Source organism: Schistocerca serialis, chromosome 3 (genome assembly GCF_023864345.2).
Source record: "Schistocerca serialis cubense isolate TAMUIC-IGC-003099 chromosome 3, iqSchSeri2.2, whole genome shotgun sequence".
In the NCBI taxonomy this organism is placed as follows: Eukaryota; Metazoa; Arthropoda; class Insecta; order Orthoptera; family Acrididae; genus Schistocerca; species Schistocerca serialis.
The window spans coordinates 809739857-809761455 of NC_064640.1; the positions used below are offsets into that span (position 1 = coordinate 809739857).

At 41.6% G+C, this 21599-nt stretch overlaps 1 protein-coding gene across 1 annotated transcript in view; it reads left to right on the top strand.

The window, feature by feature from the left end:
- The window catches only part of LOC126470664 (sorting nexin lst-4), a 98795-nt gene that overhangs the window by 63919 nt on the left and 13277 nt on the right, over positions 1 to 21599 (top strand). The window contains exon 9 of the mRNA XM_050098658.1: positions 13956 to 14131. Within this exon, the coding sequence (XP_049954615.1) occupies positions 13956 to 14131 (176 nt within the window). The remainder of the gene's footprint in view (positions 1 to 13955; positions 14132 to 21599) is intronic.

Genomic DNA, 21599 nt, shown 5'->3' on the forward strand with positions numbered 1-21599 from the left:
AAGTATATACTAAAAATTTATCCATATGTAATGTGTGTATTGTTATAGGATACAGACTTTATCAGAATTTGAAGTACTTTCTACAGATTGTAGTTGTTACATAAGATAGTTTGTGTAATTTTGATTTGTGTGATTATTTAGTACAGATGACCACCATCTCTGACCTGTGATTCTGATTAGAGTACTGTGCGGAAATAAACATTTTATGTTTGTGGATGTGTTTGACATCATTTGTAGACATCCATCTATTGGAAGTGCGTAGTCAGTTTACATACCAGCTTTCAACTATCTTGTCATGTAGGAATGCATGTGTGCCACCTTTACATTATGAGGGATTTTAAACTAAATCAAGTTATTCAGCATGAACTTAAACTGACTAATATTGTAACTCCTTTGTTTGTGTATCTATTTTCCTAGTCATCACAAATTGACTCCAGTATGCTAAAACCATCACACTGTGAAATGATCATTTTATCTGAATTTGGCTATGTTAGTGCATAAGGCAACCTTTCATTCAACCATTTAAATCCCTGGGTATCATATGTGACTGAAGCTAATAGAAGAGCAATGTCAATAGCTTCCATGTTACAGTATATTATAAATAGGTGCAGCAAGCACACAGAGGAACATGACTAAGAGACCCTCACCATTTATTCCAAAGAAAAACTATTTTGAACATTCTGATGCCACTAATCCAAGATAATGATCTCCATAGAAAGAACATTGTCAATGAGTGGCATGTTTGAATTTGACATGGTATATATGTCCTGGGAAAAATATGGGAATTTTTTTATCCAGGAAAAAGCCTGGAATTTTTTACTACTGCAGAGTAATACTGCAGCAATAAAACACAAAACAAGAGAATAACACCAAAATAAAACTTCAGTTGCAAAGAAAGCGTGAGATATCAATGAAACACAGTGCACACAGAAGCAGATTGTTGACTGCAAAATGTGTCAAAGGCTTCAGGACAAAACCTATGCAATACAGTGTGACAGCAAACTGCTTTCGATGAGTGTGATGTCACACTGTTACTCTTTACATTTCTAATAGGTAGTGGGGAAAATAGTGGGAATGATGGTTTGAGAAGGATTACTTTCAAAGTAAATTTCTTTTTATGCAAGATGAATTTTGTTATGTGTGAGAATGTGTGATAAGTTTCTTAAATCGCAGAGCATTTAATTCTCATTCAAAACTTACCTCTTTGAGGGCCAGCCACTTAGAAAAATTTTGTGCCCAGAAGACCAGCCATTTAAGCCATTACTTAAAATTTGACTGCCACATTTGTGTTTGATACATCTGAAAAGGTAACACACACTAAAAAAGACTAAACTTCAAGATTGGTTTTTCATATTATTTTAGTTCTTTCTTAGGTTACAGCTTACGCAATAACGATAGCAAAAAGTGTAATTGAATGAGCGAAGGGGAAAAGGATAATATTCCAAAGAAAGGGAAATTAAACTGAGATAGCTGTTTTGTAGCCAACTCTTATCTGCTATCTAGCGAATGGAGAATGGGGAATATTCCAATAGAACTTAAATGATGTGAGATTGAAAACTTGATTGAGTGAAAGAGAGAGATAATATTCCAGGAATGTTGTTCTTTCTCCACTCAAAGGTGCATAATCATTTTAGATGCTTATGCTTAGAAATGGTGAGAGATTGAGTCGACAGTGAGGGGTTGATTTGTTGATAGCTTATGTAACAATGCAAGTTGGAGCTGCTTGTTGCATGGGTGTGTTTGTATTCAGTAGGTAGTAGATATTTCTCAGCAAGTGAAGCATTCTTTTGTGTTCTGTGAAAAATGTCCGTTAGATGAGGATGTGACTGAGCCTGGAAGGAAGTGAGGTACAGTGAACAAAGATAAACATTCAAAAGGCAATGGAGAAATTAGCCTGATAAAGAAGTGAAGAATTTGTCACAAGCAAGGGTTATTTGGTGGAGGCTAAAAGAACTGGATCAGATTGTGAATGTCATAAGAAGTGCATGGCTGGTTTCACTGCTGCAGAGAAACAGTGTGATTAAAACATTGTACAGTGGACACCAAAAAATTACCCACACATCTGTTAGGATTGATAGAAAGTGACAATGTTGCTACACATTGACCAACCACAGAAAATTCCAAACAAAACACATCATTCTTCAAATACTCTGCCATGTCCGATGGAACTTCCAGGTTACTGCCTGTTGATTAGTTACTCTAAGCTGCAAGTCTGATTTCATACCCTGCAGCTGATTTATTGCAGATAACTTGTAGCTGTCTCCCTTGCGGGTCCGGGGATTAGAATAGGCCCGAGGTATTCCTGCCCATTGTAAGAAGCGACTAAAAGGAGTCTCTCACTTTTTGGTCCTGGGAGTTCAGGTCCCATTCTGTGGTTTGACTTTCCACTTTTAAAATTCTACAGAAGTGCTGGCTATATGGGGAAGGACGCTTTACATGGTACACGAGTGCCCTTAGATTCGATCTCCTGAATCTCTTGTCGTGGCTTTGCATCTCCACCTCTTGGGCGAGGACACTTTCTGGGGTATGTCTTCTTCTTCCATTGTCTCCTGTCCTCTTTCATTCCCATGACAATATTGGTTTTCTCTGTACCTAATATCCAGCACGGTAGCCAGTCTGTTGTGGTGGGACCATCATGTACCCATTTGGTCGTAGCCCCCTGATAACACAGGGATCGCACTGCTGATGCCTGAGCTGTAAACTCCCCATGTATGCCAAGGAGTAGATGCCTGTCTTCCTGGGGCATCAGGACTTCTGGCAAATGCCATCGAGACAGTTGGCCTTTGCTCTGGGTTGGGTGGCGCCCGTGTGGAGAGCCCCTGATCGGAGTGGATGGCATCAGGGCGGATGACCCGCAGTGAAGCGGACTGAGTCATCTCTCGCTGGTGGCTGTACGGCACCAGCAGTCTCTAAGGAGGGCAAGATAGAATACAATGCCTACAGGTATGACCCTAAATAGTTTCCCTCCCTCGCTACACCATGGGAGGAATGTAGAGCTACAGAACGGAGAGAGCCATATTCGCCTTGGTTTTTAGTCTGCAGCAGAACTGATGGCGACTTTTTTCTACCGCTGAAGCCTCAATTTTTCATTGAACACCTTGAGGATAAGTTTGGAGAAGTGACAGCGCTGTCCAAGATGCAAAACGGCGCAGTCTTGATTCAGACAGCATTCCCAGCCCAATCCCGAGTATAACTCGCCTGTGACAAGCTGTGTGAAATTCTTGTTTCCGTCACTCCTCATAAAAGCCTCAACATGGTCCAGGGGATTATTTTTCATCATGACCACCTCTTGCAGTTTGACGACGAGCTCGACACCAATTTAGAACGGCGGGGGTGTTCATTTCATCTGGTGCGTTTACAGAGGACCCAAAGACAACAAGGTTGCTACGGTGCCTTCATCTTGGCCTTTGAGGGTGATTAATTGCCTGTAAAGGTCAAGGTGATGGTTTACTGCTGTGGTGTTAAACCATACGTCCCTCCTCCTATGCGGTGTTTTAAGTGCTGGAAGTTGGGCCACATGTCTTTCCGCTGCACTTCCAGCGCCACATGTCAAGACTGTGGATGTCCACTGCACCTAGATACTTAATGTGCACCACCTCCCACTTGCATCAGCTGTGGAGAGCATCACTCCCCCTTCTGGCCAGACTGCCCAGTACTCCAAAAGGAGCAGAAAATTACGGAGTACAAGACCCTGGACAGGTTGGCTTACACAGAGGCTAAACATAAATTCGAAAGATTACATCCCATTCAGTTAACGTCGACATACGCTGCAGCTACATCACCATCACCATCGCCGTCCCAAGTGCTAATGGTTCCTCACTCTGTGACATGAACAGTGGGCCCTTGAGGCCACCAGAATAATCCACCCCTTTGGTGGTAGGGGGCAAATCTTCCTCCTCCCCCCCCCCCCCCCCCCCCCGCCCCAAACGCAGGGGACATCTGTTCCCTCCCCCCTGCCGGAGAAGGAACAGCCTCCTTTGGTTCCTCTCGTGCAGAAGGGGTCCCTTGGGGCCCCCTCTTCCAAGGTGTCCACTATTGCCATGGTGGACACTCGCCTGTGGCTCAACGAGGCATAACCTGCCTCCTTACCCATTTCATGCCTTCCCAGCCTCACAATAATGTCATCCTCCAGTGGAACTGCAGCGGTTTTTTCCACCGCCTGGCTGAGCTACGGCAGCACTTAATCTTTAACCTGCTTTCTGCATTGCTCCCAAGGAAACCTGGTTCCTGGGATTGCAGACCCCTGCCCTCTGTGGATATAAGGGATATTATAGGAACTGTAGCAACTATAATAGTGTGTCCTTTCAAACCCCTCTGGAAGCTGTGGCTGTTAGGATAAGGACGACTCAAGAAATAACTGTCTGCAACGTATATCTTCCTCCAGATGGTGCAGTACCCCTGAACGCATTGGCTGCACAGATTGATCAACTCCCTAAACCATTCCTATTTTTGGGAGGTTTTAATGCCCATAATCCCTTGTGGAGTGGCACCACACTTACTGGCAGAGGCAGAGATGTCAAAACTTTACTGTCTCAGTTAGACCTCTGCCTCTTAAATACTGGAGCCACCACACATTTCAGTGTGGCTCGTGGTAGTTACTCGGCCATTGATTTATCTGTTTGCAGCCCAGAACTTCTCCCATCTATCCACTGGAGAGGACATGATGACGTGTGTGGTAGTGACCACTTCCCCATCTTCCTTTCACTGCCCTGGCATCAGGTCCACGGGCGCCTGCCCAGATAGTCTTTAAACAAGGCAGACTGGGAAACTTTCACCTCTGCTGTCACCATTGAATCCCCCCCCCCCCCCCCCCCCCCTCCTGTGGTAACATCGATGTGGTGGTTGAGCAGGTAACTACAACGATCATTTCTGTGGTGGAAAACACAATCCCTCATTCTTCAGGGTGCGCCCCCCACCCTCCCCAGTCCGTTGGTGGTCGCCGGAAGTTGCTGAGGCAATTAAGGAGCATTGGCGAGCTCTACAGTGGCATAAGCGGCACCCTTCCCTGGAGCACCTCATAGCCTTTAAACGGCTCTGTGCCCGCATGAGCCAGATGTTAACATAAATGGCTTGTTATCTACTGACACAAACACGATTGCCGAGCACTATGCTCGGGCCTCTACATCGGAGAATTACCACCAAGTCTTTCGCACTCTCAAACAGCGGCTGGAAGAGAAAGTCCTCTCATTAACCAAACTCCACACTGAACCCTATAACGCTCCATTTACTGAGTGGGACCACCTCAGTGCACTTGCACATTGCCCCGACACAGCTCCTGGGCCCAATCAGATACACAGTCAGATGATTAAACATATCTCGTTTGACTAAAAGCGCCATCTCCTCATGATCTTCATCCGGATCTGGTGCAATGGTGTCTTTCCATCACACTGGCGGAAAGAATCATCATACCAGTGCTGAAACCTGGCCAAAACCCACTTCATGTGGATAGCTATCGGCCCATGAGCCTCGCCAACATTCTTTGTAAGCTGCTGGAACGTATGGTGTGTCGATGGTTGGGTTGGGTCCTAGAGTCACATGGCCTACTGGCTCTGTGCCAGGGCGGCTTCCGCCTAGGTCGCTCTAACACTAATAATATTGTGTCCCTTCGAGTCTGCCATCAGAACAGCCTTTTCCAGATGCCAACACCTTTTTTGATTTACGAAAAGCATATGATGCCATCTGGCAACATCATATCCTTGGCACATTATAAGAATGGGGTATCTGAGGCCCACTCCCTATTTTTATCCAGAATTTCCGGTCGCTTCGTACTTCCCGTGTCCAAGTTGGTGCCTCCCATAATCCCCCCTCCCCCCCCCCCCCCCTTCCCCATACCCAGAAGAATGGGGTCCCGCGGGGCTCTGTATTGAGTCTTTCTCTCTTTGTAGTGGCCACAGTCTAGCAGCAGTTGTAGGGCCGTCTGTCTCACCCTCTCTGTATGCAGACAACTTCTGCAGTTCGTACTGCTCCACCAGTACTGGTGTTTCTGAGCGGTGCGTACAGGGAGCCATACACAAGGCGCAGTCATGGCCTCTAGCCCATGGCTTTCAGTTTCCGGACGCAAAATCGTGTGTTACACACTTCTGTAGGTGTCGTACCGTTCATCTGGAACCAGAACTTTGACGATCCCCTCACTGTAGTGGAGACGTATAGATTTTTAGGACTGGTTTTTGGTGCCCTTTTGTCTTGACTTCCTCACCTTCGTCAGCTTAAGTGGAAATGCTGGTAGCATCTCAATGCCCTCCGCTGCCTGAGCAACACCAGCTGGGGTGCAGATATCTGTATGATGCTGCAGTTATACAGAGTCCTTGTTCAATCCCATCTTGACTTTGGGAGTTTGGTTTATGGTTTGACTCTGTCTTCAGCATTGCGTTTATTTGACCCAGTGCACCACTGTGGCAGTCAACTAGCGACGGGAGCTTTTAGGACGCGTCCGGTGATCAGTGTCTTTGCAGAGGCTGGTGTTCCTTCATTGCAGGTCAGGCATGCACAACTGCTCGCCAGTTATGTTGCACACATTCGTAGTTCTCCTGCACATCCGAATTACCGTCTCCTTTTCCCACCCACGGTGGTTAATCTCCCGCATCAGCCGCCCAGATCAGGGCTTAAAATTGCAGTTCGTGTCAGATCCCTTCTATCTGAACTGTAGTCCGTGCCTTTACCACCTATGCTCGAGGTCCAATCGCGTTTACCTTCATGGTGTACACATAGGCCGCAGCTTCACCTGGAACTTTCACATGGACCAAAGGACTTGGTTCACCCTGCAGCTCTCTGCTCTCACTTCATCTCGATTCTTGATATGTACTGAGGCCATGAAGTGATTTACACTGATGGCTTGATGGCTGATGGTCACGTCGGCTTCACATATGTCCGTGGAGGACATATTGAACAGCATTCCTTGCCCGATAGCTGCAGTGTTTCCACTGCAGAATTGGTGGCTAAATATCGTGCCCTTGAGCAGATCCTTTCATGACCTGGGGAGTCGTCTCTTCTGTGCACGGACTCCTTGATCAGCCTACAAGTTATCGACCAGTGCTATTCTCATCATCCTCTGGTAGCGACCATCCAGGAGTCCATCTATGCCCTGGAATGACCCGGTCATTCAGTGGTGTTTGTTTGGACCCCAGGATGCGTCGGAATCCAAGGCAATGAACTTGCTGACAGGCTGGCCAAACAGGCTACATGGAAACTCCTTATGGAGATAGCAAATAATTCAGTAATTAAGGTTCTATTCTAACATCTGTAATTGATGTAGATGACAGAATTATGTTGAATAATGTGTATTCAAGAAAGGATATCTCAAACAGAAAGTGGTCCTACAATATTCAGTTACAGCCAGGAAAACTCTTATATATGCAGTGAAGTTGATGGCACTAAGAGAATAGTAGAAAAATCCCCAAACTAGTCATTCATAAAGTATATGCAAAAAATAAGTCTATTTCATGACAAAATACACGAAATATTCACCATCTCAAAACAGTTCAGAGTTAAACATAATGATTTAAAAATTAACACACGTGATACAAAGTATAGTAACTCATACTCTTTCTGGTGTGTACTGTAATACAAGCAAAACAAGTTAGTCCTACTCTGGAACACGCAGACCTCTCAAAATATAAAGTCCCTTCAGAAGTTAAAGTATGGTAGCAGCGATTCACCACTCAGAATCAATCGCCCACTCCATCAAAAACTACATAGTACCACAGGTAGGTATGCCTTCTTCCAGAACTTGACATAGTTTCCAGAATTGCTCCCTTGAGCTCTTCACCCAAAGAGTCTCCACATGACTCTCGCAGTGTTCTGCTACTGTCTGCTTCTCTATTTGCTGAAGGCCATCCCCATCGAAAATACATTCTTCTTACATGCTGCAGACATAATTTGACTCCCGTGACCATTTCCTGGTCTAAACTATTATATTAAAATGGTATTTAAATAAAGAAATATTATATATTCAGTCACACTCAGATCGTTCACAATAATTATCAATAAAGGATTCTTCATAAATGAATAAGCTAGTGTTATTGTCAGATTGTGCTCATGTTAAATGACTACAAATTTTCGTTAAATATTATTTAAACATTTACTTATGCCTTCTTGACAGTAGCATCTTTTGGCTCTTTTAAATTGTAGCATCCGCTAACACATGCAACTGACTGCTTTTAAATTGGCACAAGTTTTTAATAGCACTTGCAATCAACAGTAATTAAAGTTACTGGCAAAATAGTAAACTGTTCACTAAATAACTACACAAGTATGACAAAATGTGAAGTATTCATGCTGTAATCATTTGCTGTATTGTGGAGAATATAATGCCCTGACAAACATTTGCGTAGTGAAAAAGATATATGATAGGTTGTAAATCAATAAATAAAATAGATATGTAGCTTTCAGGGATGATAGCTATAGTGCAATACTATTATCGAGATATTGTATGTTGAAATTGCATGTGGCGTTTAAAAGTTGCTAATTCAGAGGTTCGTTGTGAAAATGTTTATTCGCTGTGAAATATTGAGTTTTGCTTTCTAAAAATTTTGAAATAATGGTTGTTGCATTGAGTGCGCCTAATTTTTGTGAGATCGTAAATGTATTCAGATTTGTGTTAATATTTGATTGTAAATTATTATAGACACTCAGAGTTGTAAGACACCATCTTTCAGCTTGTCTCAAAGTCTGTAATTGCTGGTCATTCCACATTCTGCTGAGCGAGTGATAACTGTCGAGCTACCCTCTTTTGGGATTTTCCCTCATTCGGCTACACTGCTCATCTTTGTCCCAGGCTGTCCTGGAGTGACCGCTGGGGCCCATCCTGAACCCTGGACCCACTAGTGTTCAGCCATAGACATAAAATACATTGTACAAGGTAGCAGTTTGGGGTGGCTGATAAGTGTACCGAAATGAGTATAATGTTACACATGAAAGGATTCACTTGGGTTGAAGGTTGTTGTAAGGCCTATGTTAGATTGTATGCTGTCTCAAAGAAAGTGGTACAACATTTAAACAAACTTTCAGAGTAATCAGTCACCTTTTGACGTCAGAGGAAAGGATTTAAACTATGGAAATACTGTTAAAACAGTGACCATAGCTAAAGTTAACGAACATATCTCCTCATTTGCCAGACATGAGTTGCACTACACTTCCAGTCCTGCAACATATTTGGAGTCCAGTTTAACAGTCTGAAAAATACACGAACTTTTCATTGAAAATCATCCTGAGTTCAAAGGAATAGTTAAATATGAGTTTTAAATAAAACATTTAAAGAGAACTTGGCTGACTACAAGTTGATGTTTTCTTGACCTGCAAAGCTTTCAGTGACAAAATAAAATCTTCATGCATTAATGAGATAGCAAAGAGAGTGGCTGTTGCTGTGATGATTGTCTACAGAAGAAGCACCAAGAAGTTTTACCAGAAGATGCAAAAAAATCACTGAAATCTGCAAGGCTGGAAATGATGTCATGGCCATTTGTTTTGATTTTGTGCGGAGTCTACTTCTGCCATTCCTGCCAGTTCAGGAAATATTCTAATTTTTATATTGTAATTTCTGTCAAAAGAGTAGCGTTTTCTGTAACTTATTTAAATTAAATGAATAAATATGTATACAGATTCTGATAAAATTTGTATCCAGGGTCTTGCGAACCAAACAGTGTACAGTGGTTTGGAAAGTACTGATACTCAGTTTTTTGCATTTGAAGTTGCTCCTCAGATAGATTATTGTGCTGCAAAACATGTTGACTGGAAACTTCAGATACTAAAATAAACATTTCTTTTGTGAGAGGAAAATAAGCAGCACTGTATATATTGTCAACTAAAAGAGTTATTTTCTTTTTCCGGTGCATACTTTTTTCCTCACAAAATATTTGGACATTATTTAAAGAAAGCAGTTTGCTAATGGCCAACTTATTAGGCTTTGGATGTGCAAAAATGTTTATATGCTTCTAAAGATGGTTCTGAGTGATAAATCTCTGCCTTGAAGGTTGTTTGCGGACATATTATTTACATAGACAAGCAGGCAAATTTAGATATTTTGGATTCTGCAGCTAATGTCCAGTTTTAAATAATTTAGAGGCTTTTTGAGTTGCTTTAATGAGAAATGTATGCCGAACATCACATTTTGCAGATGAGTAGCGAAAAACAAACACTATAACATAATTTGATAGATAAAAAATGTACTTACCATTTGGTGGCAGAACACATCGATAAAATAAGGTTCTAATTAGGCAAGCTTTTGGAGCCAGTGGCTCCTTGTTGAGGAAAAAGGGTTGAAGGGGAATGGAGAGGTCTAGGAAAAGGGGTAGATTACAGTGAAGTCACCCAGAACTGCGGGTCGGGGAGGCTTACTTCATGGCATGAAAAGGAAAGACTGATTGTTGTGGACTGCACTGGATGAGATTTGAAAACCAAATAGCTTGCCTAATTATAACCTTATTTTATGTGTGTGTTCTGCCACTGCTTGGTGAGTAGGTTTTTTTATCCATCCATTTATGTTATATTGTGAAAAACAAACACTGGCCTATTGAAATGAATCGGCAGAAGCAGGACACTGCTTTCACTTTGTATGACAAAATTCAGATCAAAAATTGATGTAAAAGTGTAATTGTCAGTCAGTTGAAATTTAACACATCTACATTTATCGGTGGGGTATTTTACTTGCAGAGAAGACTGACTGTAACTTTGCCTTCATAATAATTTTATATTTGTGTTGGTGATGACCAAACACAGTTGTATTCATAATTGTCTCAGCTGCAGAGGCAAACAGTACTCTGTTCAGCAAGTCTCAAGGGTAACTCGGCACCTGGGCCAGATGCATTCATCCTAGGTGGACAGATTACACATTAACACCATAACACCACAGGAGGGGAGGGGTGTGTGTGTGTGTGTGTGTGTGTGTGTGTGTGTGTGTGTGTGTGTGTGTTTTGTGAGTGATTGTTCACAAAAGAAACACCAAGAAGTTGTACCAAAAAAAAAATTACTGAAATCTGCAAGACTAGAACTGATGTCATGGCCATTGATTTTGTGCCAGTTCAGGAAAGTATTGATCATCAGTGGTCTAGATTTTAGGATCCAGAAAGCCCCTTTGTTGCAGCGACAGTTCAGGGGAGAAAATACTGCCTTTGACAAATTGCAAACCGTAACGTACTTGACGTCAAAGTTCAGATTTTACTGTGGAGTGGTCAATAACTTTCTTGGACGCACCAGTGGGAGTACTTGCTCCAGAATATATTTGACAACATTTGCCCTGGAGAATGCGGAAACTGTTTCCATGAGTACTGTCTTGTTCATTACATTATCCAGTTGACTTCCTGTGCTGGCCAAATGCTGCATCTAAACTTTCCCATGCTTCAGTTATCAGCTATACAGACATTTCTATTGTCATCTACCCTCCTTCCATTAGGTCATCTAAGTCTTTTTTTTCTCTCAGAATCCACCAGAGAATGTCCTCAGTCCATCTACCATCTGTTAGTCTGGCTACCCATTCTCCTTATTACTTTTTCATTTTCATTATTTATGATTGCACCTTCCACTCAAATTTGTTACCTGATCAATATATTTTCCTATACCCCTAGTAGTTACCAACATGCATCTCTTATTGTTCAATGAGCAACTCTATTTCTGAATGGCTTTTGCATTAGAAAGTACTTTAAGTGATAACTGGTATTACACACAATATGTAAACTTTCCTTTGCAGGCATACCTTAAAATCTGTTCTTAACACCTTATTTAGGTTAGCAGAATCACTCGAAGCCATTTTTATCTTTCTGTTTATCTTGTGCTGTTCATCTGGTCATGGTCTTCAGGTGTAAGAGAATTTTTAGAGATTTTGTTAAAACTGTGCCAGAAGCTTTCTCAGCCTCTGTGAATGCCAGACAATGCTCTCTTCTCAAATTTCATTCATGACTTGCAAATAGTTGAATAAGTTGTACCCACTTCTGAAGCAAGCTTGTTCCTTTGCTGTATTAAAACCCAGCTGGTAATCATTTTAGTGAATGTCTTGTACACTATGAAACAGACTTACTGACAACTGTTTTTCCTGTGTGTAACTTTTGTAACAAACGGAGCTGTAAAATATCTAGGATAATTTGTTCATACTGATTTAAGATAGATCAACCACATAAATTAGTTGAAGGAAAAGTAGGTGCGAGACTAGTATTATTAAGCAGAAAGAAAAGGAAACTTACAAAACAGTTGTTTGACTGTCAATATTGCTTGTCGGTTTTGAATGTTTACCAAATAGCATTAATTGAGGTAACAGAAGATTTGACGAAGAACGCCATGACAAAGTTTACTATTGAATTGTATGTGTGCACTCCAAGAAGTCCAGGAATATATTACTTCCTCCCACGTACAGTATACCTTGTCAAATGACCACAGTGATGAAATCTCAGAAATTAGTGGTCATGTGGAGACTTGCTGACAGCTATTGCCCTCATGCACTATTTTTTTAACAAACAGGAAAAAAAATGATTATGGTACGTGAAGTACCGCTCACTGCTTCTGGAGTTTAGGTTAGATGTTGACATCGGTTTTCGTGGATAAGTGAGCTTTAATGTGTGTGTTTTCAGCGTCCTCGGACACTTCACTTTCCGTAGGTATATCACCATTGTGTAAAAATGACTACCACTTCTCTGCTGTATGTAGCATTTGCTACCATTCTTAACTTGAAAATGAAAACATTATCTAAGCACTCACATTTATTCAGTTCATCTGTACCTTTATTATGTGGAAAGCGTATCCCAGTAGATTGTTATTTGTTGTTTTGAAATTTAGGTTCTAACTTCAGTTTTGTGGGAAATAAAACAAATATTTCTGTGCACCATTTATAGGTCCACTATAGGTGAATAGTTGCCTTTCCCTTATTTTATGTATGTATTTTAGTTGTTAGGATCACAAGAATTTAAAAACAAATACACTATGTCATCAAAAGTATCAGGACATCTCCAAAAAACATATGTTTTTCATATTAGGTGCATTGTGCTGCCACCTACTGCAGGGTACTCCATATCAGCAACCTCAGTAGTCATTAGACATCCTGAGAGCAGAATGGGGTGCTCGACAGAACTCCCGGACTTCGAACGTGCTCAGGTGAGAGTGTATCACTTGTCATATGTCTGTATGTGAGATTTCCACACTCCTAAACATCCCTAGGTCCACTGTTTCCAATGTGATAGTGAAGTGGAAATGTGAAGGGACACATACAGCACAAAAGTGTACAGGCTGACCTCGTCGGTTGACTGGCTTGCACCCCTTGTTTTGCATTGCACTATCAAATCACAGGCCTACATTGATGTTTTAAGCACCTTCTTGCTTTCCACTGTTGAAGAGCAATTCGGGGATGGTGATTGAGTCTTTCAACATGATCAAGGACCTGTTCATAATGCAAGGCCTGTGGCAGAGTGGTTGCACGACCATAACATCTCTATAATGGACTGGCCTGCACAGAGTCCTGATCTGAATCCTATAGAACACCTGTGGGATGTTTTGGAATGCCAACTTTGTGCCAGGCCTCACCGACTGACATCTGTACCTCTCCTTAGTGCAGCACTCCGTGAAGAATGGGTTACCATTCCCCAAGAAACTTCCCACCACCTGACTGAACGTGTGCTTGCGAGATTGGAAGCTGTCATCAAGGCTAAGGGTGGGCTAACACCATATTGAATTCCAGCATTACCGATCGAGGGCACCATGAACTGGGAAATTATTTTCAGCCAGGTGTCCGGGTACTTGTGATCACATAGTGTATATGTGTAGAAGATATGTACACCTGAAAAATCTCCTCAGCTGTAAAAATAAATAAATAAAAAAAATTGTTGTGTATTCATGTAGTTGTTGTTGCAGCTCCAATGTTTAGCTGTACCTGTACATTTCTCTTGGTGTAGTTGTCACGAATGTCTTTTGTAGCTGTCTCCTCATGGTTGATACTGTTCCAGTTTGATAAATTATTGTGTTCAAAATTCAAATTACAGGGAACAAGAAATGGAAAGTTTTGCAAAGTTTATTCATGGCATGGATGTTGCTGTGAAGAACTTAATGAACACTGCAACAGACCAGACAAAGAAGCATCAGGGTCCATACAAACGTGAATATCAGAGAGTTGGGCAGGCATTTCTTATGCTGGCAAATGCTTTTGACATGGATACAGGTAGGTGCGTGCATTTTGTTTTGTAGATTAAAACATTTCTTCTTGCAGTTTTCATCCACTTTTACACAAGTGTAAAACTGCTGTGTGGTTTTGTCAGTTAATTACCCTTTTAGTGCATCTAATACTTTGTCCTAATAGAACAGAGTAAATGCAGCACTGAGATGTTGCCCTTTATCAGAATTAAAAATACTTGAAGGGAGTTTGTGGTGTCCATTTGAAAACAGCTTGCAAGTTCTCATTCAAGAGTGAGTTTGTTTCAAGAGTACAAACAAGCACTCTCAATCACCAATGATCTGATACGCAAGAGGTTTGAAGCTGTTAAAATTAAGATAATTCATCTAGTTAGGTTTAGTATATTGATGATGAAAGATGAGATGATTATGTATGTTGCGAAACCTTGCGTTCTGGCAATTCCAGGTGACAGGTGGGTACTTGGCTGTTTCCTAAGTATGAAAAATTTTCTAAAGGTTGTCTGTTATGCTAGCACATGGCTCTTTTAGGCTTTTGTGCTGTCAGAAAGAAAGCAAACTTCTGATTATAATTCAGATTTAAAATGCTGAAGGAGGGGATATAAAAATGTTAGTGGTGGATAGTGGCTCTTTCAGCTGTTGTAAACAGAGTAGTATGGATCACACTGGCAGGGCTGAAGCAGAGACATAGGATTACATGTCATAAAATATTGATCTTAGGCGAGAGGCTGTAAAAGCCCTGTGATTGCATCCACCATTAATAAGCTTATGATGTACTTCACATTACATCAGTTCTTGTACAGGATGTTCAAAAAGTCTCTCCGCAGTGCCGTATCATTGTTAGCCGCGCATGCTGTATGATTGTTCGCCTGCCTGGGTTACTTCCCTTCAAGTAGACTCTCTCAACATTCCACTGTTTCGTTTATCTCAGCCAGCATTAGTAGTATCGTTTGTGTGTGTCGTTGCGTGTTGATGTGAACGTTTAAATTTAGTTCCTTTGTTCGTTGGTTTCGTTTTTGTCACTGTTAAAATGCTAATCATTGTACGTATGTTTGTAGTTGAATGAGTGTTCAAAGCTGGCGGTAAATAAACAATTTCAGTTCGTCAAACATTTAATTCAGTTTCCCTGAGACAACACTCCCACATCGCAATACTGTGCGAGATTTGATTAACAGGTTTCGAAGTAATGGTTCAGTGACAGATGCACCAAGAAGTGGTTGTCCTAGCGTTTTGTTTGAGGATCAACTGCGTGATATATCCATGAGCCTGAACAAGTCAGTAAGAGAACTCTCCTAGGAAATCTATGTTAGTGTCGAAACGGCCCACACAACTGTAAGGAAAAAATTAGAACTTTTCCCATACAAAGTGACAGTCCTACAAGAACTGAAAAATACTGATCATGGCAAGAGACTGCATTATTGTCAGTGGTTCAAAAAGTTCGTTCAACAAAATGGAAGGGATATTCTTAATGAAACGTTTTTCACGGATTAGGCATGGTTTCATTTCTCTGGGTACACGAACTAGCAAAATTCTTATATGTGGAGTACTGCAAATCCCTTGTGTGTCCATGAGGAACCACTTCATTCTGTAAAATAGGGGTTTGGATTGCAATTTCTAGATGTCAGATTGTGGGTCCCATATTTTTCAACAAAACAATAAACGCATGACGATACTGCAGTGATATTCGGTACCCATTCATAGGAGAACTTGTGTTAAGTGAAATACTGAATGGTTATTTTCAACAAGATGGTGCAACTGCGCATACAGCTCGTGTTTCAAATGTCACTGCTTGCTGATGGTTTTGGTGATCGCATAATTTCACAGGGACTTTGGCCTCCACGATCGCCTGACCTAACACCTTCTGACTTTTTCTTCTGGGGTGCAGCAAAAGCAACGGTCTATAAAAACTGTCCAAAGTCCATCAATGAATTGAAAAATGCAATATTCACTTTCACTGCTTCTGTTACAGAAGAAATGTTACAGCTTGTGTTTGGAAACGTGATTAGATGAGTTGAATTGTGTATTCAACAACAGGGGGGACAGTTTCAACAATTAATGTGAAAATTTATAAGTAAAAATGAGTATTCAATAAATTAATAACTTGTATATCACTGAGTTTCATTTCGATATATTCACTGCGGCATATGGCACGCACAGCTAACAATCATGCGGCACTGCGGAGAGAGACACACACACACACACACACACACACACACAGAGATATATATATATATATATATATATATATATATATATATATATATATATATATATAGAGGAGAGAGAGAGAGAGAGAGAGAGAGAATAAATAACCATAAAGAAATTATCTGATAGTGAACTAAGCTCAGTTGGTAAAATAGGTTTTTTTTTTTTTTTTTTTTTTATAGGGGAGGTATAAGTTTATCTGTTGATAGTTTGAGGGATTTGCCTTACATGAGAGTTTGGCAAGGCACTCTTGCCAGCTGTTGAATACTCTTGAGTGTATCATGCTGCAAGCTGTTAATCTTTTAACACCAAAGAGTTCTGTCGCTTGGATTCAGAGACCATCCCAGCTTTTTTTGTTCGTGGTTTGAAGTGCTTAAGGTGCATCCCCTAATTGTAGTGTAAAAGTACATTTTGCTCTCTTCAACAGTTCAGAATGCTTAAACCAGAGGCTCCACCAAAGAGACACCAGGATGCTCACATCTCTTTTGTGAGTACTTGTTTGGCACAATGGGACAAGTACTTGCGTGGTGGTAGCCCCTTGACCATGCAGGGATCACACGGTGGATGCCTGACCTGGAAACTTCTCATACAAGCCAAGGAGTATGTGCCTGTCACAGCTGGCGTGTGGGGTCTGTGGATAACAGTTAACTGGCTGTGGCTGTGGTGCAGACTCTGGGGTAGGATAAACCTGTGATGGGACTGGAATATGAGGTGATGGGGTGGGTGGATTGGGCAGGTCTTACAGCTGTGTCTTTCACAGGGGTATGATCCGTGTGGCAGGGGATTGGGGTGGGAGTGGCATAGGGATGTTGTGGATGTTGTGGAGGTTGGGAGGCCACAGAACACCATTCTGGGAGGGATTGGAAGTATCTTGGGTAGGATGCCCCACTTTTCAGGGCATGATGGTAGGCAATCAAAGCCCCTACAAAGGACACAGGTCAGTCGTTGCTGTCCGGGGTGGTACTGGGTGACAAGTGAGGCTCTTCTTTATGGTTGGTTCTTGGAAAGGATGTGAGGATTAGCTGTGTGTGAGGATATGGCATGGGAAATCTGTTTGTGAATTAGGTCTGGAGAGTATTGCCTATCTGCAAAGGCCTTTGTGAGGCCTTTAGCATACTGGGCAAGGGAGTTATCACCACTGCAGATGCGTCTACCACAGGTGGCCAGGCAGTATGGGAGGGATTTTTTGGTGTGGAAGGAGTGGCAGTTGTCAAAGTGCAGGTATTGTTGGTGATCGGTGGTTTGATGTGGACATAGGTGTGGATAGAGCAATCTGAGAAGAGAAGATAAGATAGGGAGGTGGCATGATGGATGGACAAGAGCAGGGTGAAATGGGTGGGAGAGAAGGTATTGAAGTTGTGGAGGAATGAGGATAAGGTGTCCTGGCCTTGAGTCCTGCTTATAAAGATGTCGTCAATAAACCTGAAGCAGACCAAAGGTTTGGGGTTTTGGGAAGCTAGGAATGTTTCCTGTAGTTGGCCCATGAAGCGGTTGGCATAGAAGGGTGCCATGTGTGTGCCCATAACTGTGCCATGAATTTGTTTGTATACCTTCCTGTCAAAGGTGAAGTAGTTATGGGTTAGGATGTAGTGGGTTAGGTGTAAAAGGAATTAAGTGGTGGGTCTGGAATCTGTAAGACATTGGTAGAGGTAGTGTTCAGTCACACCAAGGCCATGGGCATGAAGGATGTTGGTGTATAGGGAGGTTGCATCAACAGTGATGAGTAGGATCTGGGAGGTAAGGGTGTGGGGGGTGGCAGAGAGCCGGTGCAGGAAATGGTTTGTATCTTTACTGTGGGAGGCTATGTTTTGGACAATTGGGTGGACATGTTGATAAAAAAGGGTCAAGATTCTTTTGGTGGGTGCACTGCAATTAGCCACAATGGGACACCCAGGATAGTTAGGTTTGTGGATTTTGTCATGAATGCAGAAGGTGGGTGTGGGGGCTGTCGTTTGGGCGAGTGGGGAGATCTCACATGCAATCAGATATATCTCGGACACAAATCTACCCCTGCCCCCAACACAATTTCTTTCATTCCTTCCACACACACAAATGTTATTCAACTCCCCCTACAATCACCTGACATCTTTACTCGCCACTTCCAGTGCCAACTTCTTTTCCCAGTGCTATCCCTTCCCCCACTGCCCTCCACAATGGACCCCAGCTCTGTTTATCTGCACTAGTTCAGAAAAGTTTCCCTATCCCTAGCCAAAAGCGTGTCCTATATCCTGCACACATGTGCATGTTTCTCCTACAGCTAGGGGAAGGAAGTGCATTCCGAAAGCTAGCCAAGCTCCGTGCCTCTTGTTAGTGTGCCTATTGATGATGCAATGCTTCTGCCTCTTGGTTGTGTCATCACTTTTATTCCTAAATAATTCGTAAACATCTTGTTCAAAATACATAAGTTAATAATTCTTTTTATTAAAACCATGTTGCATATTAAGCACAGTTGAAGGAATTAGAACAGATGAAAGGGGTGTTATATGATACTGAACAAACAGTGGTATGTGAAAGGACCAGAAATCTTTCTGCTTTAAAATGTGCACAACTCAACATCTCCGTTATATGGTGAACTGCAACTTTCCTTTTCATAATATTGTAAAAGTTAAAAAAAATTTTTACTCACCAAAATAAATTTTGAGCTCACAAAAGAAAGTTCAGAGTCAGTATTAATACCTGTGCCAAGCTGGAGCATCAACTAACAACTGGTTCAAAAATAATACAGAGCTGTAAGTTCTAGCTGACAGGTGACTCCACTGTGTGGGCAAGTTAGCTTCAAATTTTACTTTGATCTTATTTTTTTCCCTCCATTTCATACTTAGAGATTTTTTAGATTACAAACATACAAATCCTAATTATAAAACATGATTTAAATGAGCATAGTTGCATACCCACGACATTAGCTTTTCGGACAGTGGCATACACACCTTGTTGTCACGAAGGAAGTCTGCGACCAAGTTCAAGCTGAAGACAACTGTTCAAAGTGTTCTAACAATCAAGAATTTGATTCACAAGTTTGATAGAACAGGTAGTGTTCATGATGACAGTGTTAGCAATATCTGTTGTCCAAAAAGGGTGAAACCTCACGAAAACATCAAAGACTCACATTGCGTTTCAAACCAGGCCCAGGAAATCAATCAAACAAGCTGCACTACAGGTAGGAATCAACTGGGTGACACTGCAACAAATTGCTGTTGAAGACCTGCATCTCTTTCCATACAAAATTCAAACGCACCAGCCATTAAGCCCCAGGGCCATGGAACAGAAGTTACATTTCACCAACACAGTTCACAGAACTGACGAACGATGTGGATATGATTTGGTTTAGTAACAAAACCAACTTTTAGTTGGATGGGTTCGTCAATACGCAAATTTGGCGCATCTGGGAGAATATTTTAATTTAAGAACTAACTCACTCACTCACTCACTCACTTACTATCTTTTTAACCATGTGTTCTACAGTCTACATATTTTTGTGCATTGTGTGGCTAATTTTTAGTTGTAGGGCTCAGCTTATTATTTATTGGACATGCACAATTATAACAGCAAGTAGTACTGTCAGAATCACAACATTTCTGTTAATGCAAAATGTTTCATACTGAAGTTCATGTGGCTGTGGCATAGACATTAACATATTCAATGAATACTCGTGAAGTTTAGGTATGGACAATTGCCACTGTCCGAAAAGCTAATGTCGTGGTTATGCAACTATGCTCATTTAAATCGTTTTATAATTAGGATTTGCATGTTTGTAATCTAAAAAATCTCTCTATAAGTATGAAATGGAGGGGGAAAAAAAAATAAGATCAAAGTAAAATTTGAAGCTAACTTGCCCCCACAGTGGAGTCACCTGTCAGCTAGAACTTACAGCTTTGTATCATTTTTGAACCAGTTGTTAGTTGATGCTCCAGCTTGGCACAGGTTTTAATACTGACTCTGAACTTTCTTTTGTGAGCTCAGAATTTATTCTGGTGAGAAATTTTTTTTAACTTTTACAATATTATGAAAAGGAAAGTTGCTGTTCACCATATAGTGAAGATGTTGAATTGTGCATACGCACACACAAATGCAAACGCAACTCTCTCACACGACTGCAGCCTCTGACAGCTGAAGCCACACTTTTAACTTACAATATTTTATAACTTGATGTTTAACAAATGCCTGTTGCTCTTCACATTCGTATAATCTTAATTGCAGATATCTGATGATGGCAGTAACCAAAGCAGTATCATGGTTGCCACAAATTCTGAAAATCAGCGAATTTCAAATGTCGCGAAAATCGGGGGAATATGAAAAATTCCTGAAGAAAAACCTCGTTTTTGTCTCGGTAGATGAAATGGTTTGTTTACTGAGATGTCGTGCATCTTTGCTGGCTGGGCACAGCTGAATACGTGCTTTCCTTCCATACTCCCTCATTTTTACTGCTTCTCCCCTTCCTACCATTCCCCTCAGATTGAAGTCAGTGGTGCCACCACCTCGTCCCACTGGCCTAGCAGCTGCCAACGAGAGACGGGGAGTTGTGAGGAGGGGTTTGTTTGGATCTGATTCTCAGTGACTGTTGATGCAGCGGCCAGATACAGTGGTCATGTGTGCATGAGTTGTGCCTGGCTGATTATGTGAAAGTGTGTGTACTCTCATTTTCTGACAAGGGCTATGGTGAAAAATTTAGTTGTGAAAGCGTGATTGTCTTTTCTGTGTGCCTGTCTGCAACTGAGCGATAATCTTCATGGTGAGTTGCTACCTACTACCTATCCTTATTAGTATTGATTCTGATTATTTGCACAAATTATCTGTTGCTTGGATTTATCGCTGTGGTCTCATTTCATCAACTTGGTGCCCGACACGTGAATATCTGGTCCCTTGAGTGGACTTTCAGGATGGGCCAAAACCACAGGCCATTTCTGCGAGTATATATAATGAATCGGGCTCGCCGATCTGTAGCTTAATGCACAGGCCCTGACTGTTGGATCTAGTTTAACTGATCTGCCCGCAGACTGAGTCTGTGTGTGATGAATGCAGCAGATTTTTGTCATGGACCCAGGACTGCAGTGCTCTGTGGCAGGCCAGAGGCCATGGGGGATGGATTTCAGGAATTGCAACTGGCTCCCCGCAAGTACATTGTATAGTGCCGTGTTTTGTAGACATTTTATTTATTCTAGTACATTTTGACACTTTGGAAGTCATCCATATATCAGAAACTATGGACGATACGAAGAAGAAAATTGTGGCCGTTTGTACGCTGTGAACTTGTACATTTCTCAAAAAAAAATACAACACAACACCTGTAAAATTAA